The sequence below is a fragment of the Silurus meridionalis genome, chromosome 28, assembly GCF_014805685.1.
Source record: "Silurus meridionalis isolate SWU-2019-XX chromosome 28, ASM1480568v1, whole genome shotgun sequence".
In the NCBI taxonomy this organism is placed as follows: domain Eukaryota; kingdom Metazoa; phylum Chordata; class Actinopteri; order Siluriformes; family Siluridae; genus Silurus; species Silurus meridionalis.
The window spans coordinates 2,819,885-2,825,249 of NC_060911.1; the positions used below are offsets into that span (position 1 = coordinate 2,819,885).

Below are 5,365 nucleotides of genomic sequence, written 5' to 3' on the forward strand. Positions count from 1 at the left end.
TGATTCACTACAGCATGGCATCTCATGCAATTAAATAAGAAATGCAGACTTTTAAGGAAAAATGACAGCTATCATGTAGCTGCAAGCAAATATTTAATGTCACAGAGTCCCTCTCTTTTTTCTCTTTTTTCTTTTTTCCCTCTTCTGAAAGCATATTTACTCAGAATAAACTCAGGCTGCTTAGATATCAGTCAGAAATATAATTTAGCACAAAAATCAGTGAGTCGAATCAGTCAGTAAAAATCTGCTTTTCATCCCATTAAACATACTCGTCTCCTTTCATTCTGCTTTACACACACACACACACACACACACACACACACACACACACACACACACACATCTATATATATACAACCTTCCTTCATGCACAGATGAGGGCTCTGGGACATGGTGCAGATCAATGAATAATGCAATGAATTATTTTTACTTAAACATGCTTGCCCACACACACACACACACACACACACACACACACACACACACACACACACACACACACACACAAAAATCACCATTCTACAGACAAATACTCTGCAACATGTTTAAATAAATGCATGTATGGATAAGCTCAGCTCAGTGTGGCGTAAAACACACACAAACACATATATACACACAAACACATATACACACACACACACACACAAATATCTGGTGAGGTTTACACATTCCAAGATAACACTTTATAACAGAATAGTAGTGTTTTAGTCATCACAGGTCACAGACATTGATTACGCGTATAAACGGATAAAAATTCGTAATTTTATTAGTGATATGAAAGAAGTAAAAGTCTCTTTAGGAAAATAATCATCCACAGGGGGATCACAGTGACTCTGCTTCACATTGAGCCATAGCACACCACCTGGTGGTTGATTTTTTTTTTTTTATAACAGCATGTTCAGGGATGTAAAACAGAATCTAACAGTCAGCTGAAAAGAGTTGCAGGACGACCTGAAAGCAGCAGGTGTTTAAAGACACTGTGTGTAAATCTGGAGTGTGGGGTATCGCACTGGGAGTGTGATTATTATGTTGTGTGTGTGTGTATAGAAGTGCTGTAGGAGACTACGTGCACCCTGAAGCTCTGACCTGTATGATGGCATGGAAGAAACACAATCATAGATGACCTTCCTCCACTTCCTGCCCAGGGTGTGTTCCTCGAAGAACGTGCTGCTGATTCCTGTGAAAGCTCGTTGTACGTTCGCACGGAGGCCCTTCAGCGGCTCGTTAGTCACCTGGTTACACATGGAGACAGAACTGGAATTTGGTGATGTTGCTGTCACCGTGATGGATCGTCTACACCTTCGTCTTTCATCACATCACTTCAGAGAGAAAGAGCTGGTGAGAAGAAAAAGAGAAATAGTGAGAAGGAAGGAGATGGGTAAATGAACTAAACATTATACTGTAGGCTTCTTTTTCTAAAGCTCTGTCATTTACAATGTATTCCCACACACACACACACACACACACACACACACACACACACATGGATGCAAACATGCAGCGTTCAATTGTACAATGATGAAAGGCCAATATTCCCTCTAAATGGAGTATAATATTGCCAAAGCCCTCTTTCTCTCTCTTTCTCTCTCTCTCTCTCACACACACACACACACACACACACACACACACACACACACACACTCACACACACGCACTTCTGTCCTGTCAGACATGACAGTTTAATCAGTGAGACAGACGTTTCCATTTGCACTTGTAAATGCATTTACACTCCGCTGTTCTGTGGATGAAGGTCTACATAGTCAGCATGAAGGAGTAATGTGTGTGTGTGTGTGTGTGTGTGTGTGTGTGTGTCTTTACTTATATCCTCTTTCATGCATGATTTTCAGAAATACTACAGAAACTCATCTCAGTGTTCTTCATACCAGAGCACTGATGAATTCTTCGTGCTGTATTACATCATTTGTAAGTATAAACGAATGCGGGATAAGAAGAATAAAGAATTCTCAGTACAGTCAGTCAGATGTGTGTGACGGGGAAGACGCTGGTAGATACGGAGTTGAGGAGCAGCATGAAGTTCTGGTAAAACAATTCAGAACTCCGTTTTGATGTTCTTCTCAGTAGTTTCCAAGCAGATGATCAAGAGCATTTTTTGAAAGAATAGAAGTTCATTTGGAATGAGGAATGAGGTGCAGTGCGTCTTTTCAGTTTTATACTCACGCAGTGACAAACAGAAGTGCACACACACACACACACACACACATACACACACACACACACACACACACACACACACACACACATATACACAAACTATTAAACCATATAAAAATTGAGTGTATTGAAGAATTGTGTAATATACAACCATTTATAGAGTCATTTATTTAGGGCCACGGGGCGAACATGCTCACCGGGTTACGTTTTGATCGGCCTTCGTTAACCTTGTCTAACAGGTGCTCAAATGTCATTGGCAGATGGCGACTATGTTTTCTGAAGTACGCAAATGTCCTCATAAATCCTTCTGGCACATTGGACAAAGACACGACATGCCAAATCTTAGGTCAATCGGACGAACGATTGCGTAGTAAGAGACATTTTTTTCCTTGTTTAGCGCCACCAAGCGCCAACTTCGAACATTTTCGAATAAACGTTTGCGAAATAATGTTTTTAACATAATTGGAGAGCAAAAAGCATTTAACATTACAAGCATAAAAGAAAGTTTTGAGTCTATGAAAAACCTTGCAAAAATGTGTAAGAACAAGTTTTTTTTTGGACTGTAGCGCCCCCCTTTGGCCAACTGGGTTAATACTTTGCGGACGACGAGACACACTACAGAGAGGAGGTTCAACATCTGGTTGAGTGGTGTGTGGATAGCGACCTGGTTCTGAACACCACTAAAACAAATGAGATCTTTGTGGACTGCAGGAGATCCAGCTGCACTGCAGAGAACTAGAGAGACCTGACTCTAATATACACTATAAGGACAAAAGTTTGTGGACACCTCACCAAAAGATTGATATGTGCTTTTTGAACATCCAACTCCACATTTTGTCCCCATTTACTGTACTAATAACCTCCAGTCTTCTGGCAAGATGTTGCACTAGAAGTTGTGGAGATTTGTTGGGATTCATTCAGCCACAAGGGTGTCAGTAAAGTCAGGTACTGATGTAGGTGAGGTGAGGAGGCCTGGAGGTGTAGTCTCACCCCAAATTCATCCCAAAGGTGTTCAATAGAGCTCGATAGCAGCAGATCGTCCACTCCGACTCACATTATCATGCAGGTTTGGGTTTCCTAATTCGAGCAAAGGGAAAACTCGCATCCAAAGAAATGTGCGCTTTTCTCCAAGTAAACGTAGTGAAACAGGACAGAGAGGTGCAGTAGTGTGTTTGAACACTTGCCAGGCAGCATAATTCCCAGATGAAATATATATTTTTTTAAAAAGCACAGAAGAGCCCGAGGCTAATCGTTCATTACAGAGCCGTCAGATGGTGACAGACCACAGAAAATCTGTTCAGTGGCAGACAGAAAGTGGACATGACAGATGGCTAAGTTAGTTTTTTTAATTGAAGGAAAAAAATAACAGGAGAAAGCCGGAGACCAGTGTTGACTGCATCAGTGCACTTTAGAAAGTCGAGCGAGGAGAGTGCACAAACGCAGAGACACGAGGACGGAGTGTGTACGACCCTGGGGACCGGGTGGAAATAGCAATCTGCTCCGCTCGTTAATTTAGCAATTAGCACAGTTACATCTCATTTATGACTTAGCTTATGGTGGAGAAGGCCGAAAGGATATTACAGCTAATAAACATCAAAGCAACACACACTCACACACACACACACACACCTTATCCATGCCCCCTGCCCCTCGCAGGAAGTAGAACCACTCTTGTGGTAAGATTTCCTCCCTCTGCATCATGATCTCCACACACAGCATAAAGCTGTAGGTGGTCTTGTGTTGCTCGAAGAGGCCTCGGGAGACGCTGGTGTACGCGCTGAACAGCGTGGAATCCAGCAACGTCTGTAAGCGCACACTGAGCTCGCTGTGCTTTTCTGACGTCTCGATAGTGCTGTTGAACAGCTGCAAAACACACACACACAATATTATCCTGAAATTCATGAAACACTACGACACATAGTTTTCCATATGTGTGTGTGTGTATGTGTGTGTGTGTGTGTGTGTGTGTTTTACCTGTTTGAAATACTTAAGGGAGAACTGGTACATGGGGTCGATCTCAGAAAGACTGGCGATGACGAAGTACATGACGGAGCCTCGTGTGGGCCAATATTTCTCTCTGGGGGTGTTTATCTTCAGCTCTGTGGCTTCAGCTTCCTCCAGACAGGATTTGATCGCCTCGGAGGAAAAGGACACCCAGAACTGTTGAGTGAATAGAATCTTGTATCAGACACATATAGGACAACATTTCTCTCCCAAAACTTCAGCAACTGGTCTCCTCAGTTCCCCGTCGTATACGGACAGAAGATGTGATGCTACACAGTGGTAAACATGGCCCTGTCCCAACTTTGTTTTTGCAGCCATCAAATTTAAAATAATCTTATGTTTTCCTAAAAAAAATTATAAATTCAGTGTGTGTGTGTGTGTGTGTTGTCTCTGCCTCACCAAAAGCTTATTAAATAGTTATTGCATTAATAATGAGGATGAATATATGGAGTTGCTGGCGAGTAAATACAGAGAGGCAGAGATGAAAAAAACCAGCGCAGAACTTGTAGTATAGACGTCTGATATATTACACTTTTGAAGGAGTGCACAGGACCAGAAGCAATATGAGACATGCTGGACACCACTGATCAGATCTTGTGACTCCTATCAGGATGTAGATGTTTAATAAAAAAAAAAAAAAAAAAAGCTTTGTACATCATGGCGGTTCAGCACTTACTTCTGCTCGAAGGTTAATTTTCTCGAGGGCAAAGCATTGTGCGTTCCTGAAGCACCAACCAACCAATCTATCAATCTATCTGTCTGTCTGTCTGTCTGTCTGTCTGTCTGTCTGTCTGTCTGTCTGTCTGCCCACACTCCTTTCTGCTCTCTGTCATTCATCCTCACATCACTCCATCGGGGCAGGGAAGAGGTGACAGAAAGTGAAATGCAATCTCAGTCGCTGTGTACACACACACACACACACACACACACACACACACACACACACACACACACACACACACACATCTGTGCTTCATTATTTACGAGCACACACATCACTCTCGCATATTCCGCTGCAGGTCTCAGAGTGTGTTTGCGTCTAAAAATGTCTTTTGAAGTGATCAGGGTGTGTGTGTGTGATACCTGAGGTTAGAGATAAAGCTAGAGGTTGATCATAAGACCCATCCCTCAACACACACACACTGTAAAGTTGATGATGGTCCCTTTGATGCAAACCTGTGGGTAAAGA

At 42.4% G+C, this 5,365-nt stretch overlaps 1 protein-coding gene across 1 annotated transcript; it reads right to left on the bottom strand.

Annotated features, from left to right (window-relative positions):
- Positions 1 to 925: 925 nt before the first annotated feature.
- On the bottom strand, positions 926 to 4,873 carry LOC124381166 (dynein axonemal heavy chain 6-like). Its single transcript, XM_046842583.1, has 5 exons — positions 4,853 to 4,873; positions 4,147 to 4,332; positions 3,802 to 4,035; positions 1,087 to 1,232; positions 926 to 989 (listed from the first exon to the last, which is right to left on the bottom strand). Exons 2-5 carry the CDS (start codon positions 4,216 to 4,218, stop codon positions 926 to 928), a joined length of 516 nt encoding a protein of 171 aa, XP_046698539.1. The 5' UTR covers positions 4,219 to 4,332; positions 4,853 to 4,873.
- Between the last annotated feature and the right edge of the window lie 492 nt (positions 4,874 to 5,365).

Coding starts and splice junctions, on each gene's coding strand:
- LOC124381166 (XM_046842583.1), bottom strand. CDS start 4,218: ATGTACTTCGTCATCGCCAGTCTTTCTGAGATCGACCCCATGTACCAG. Junction 4,036..4,146: donor CCCTTAAGTATTTCAAACAG/GTAAAACACACA, acceptor TGTGTTTTGCAG/CTGTTCAACAGCACTATCGA. Junction 990..1,086: donor TCTTCCATGCCATCATACAG/GTCAGAGCTTCA, acceptor CCCACACTCCAG/ATTTACACACAGTGTCTTTA.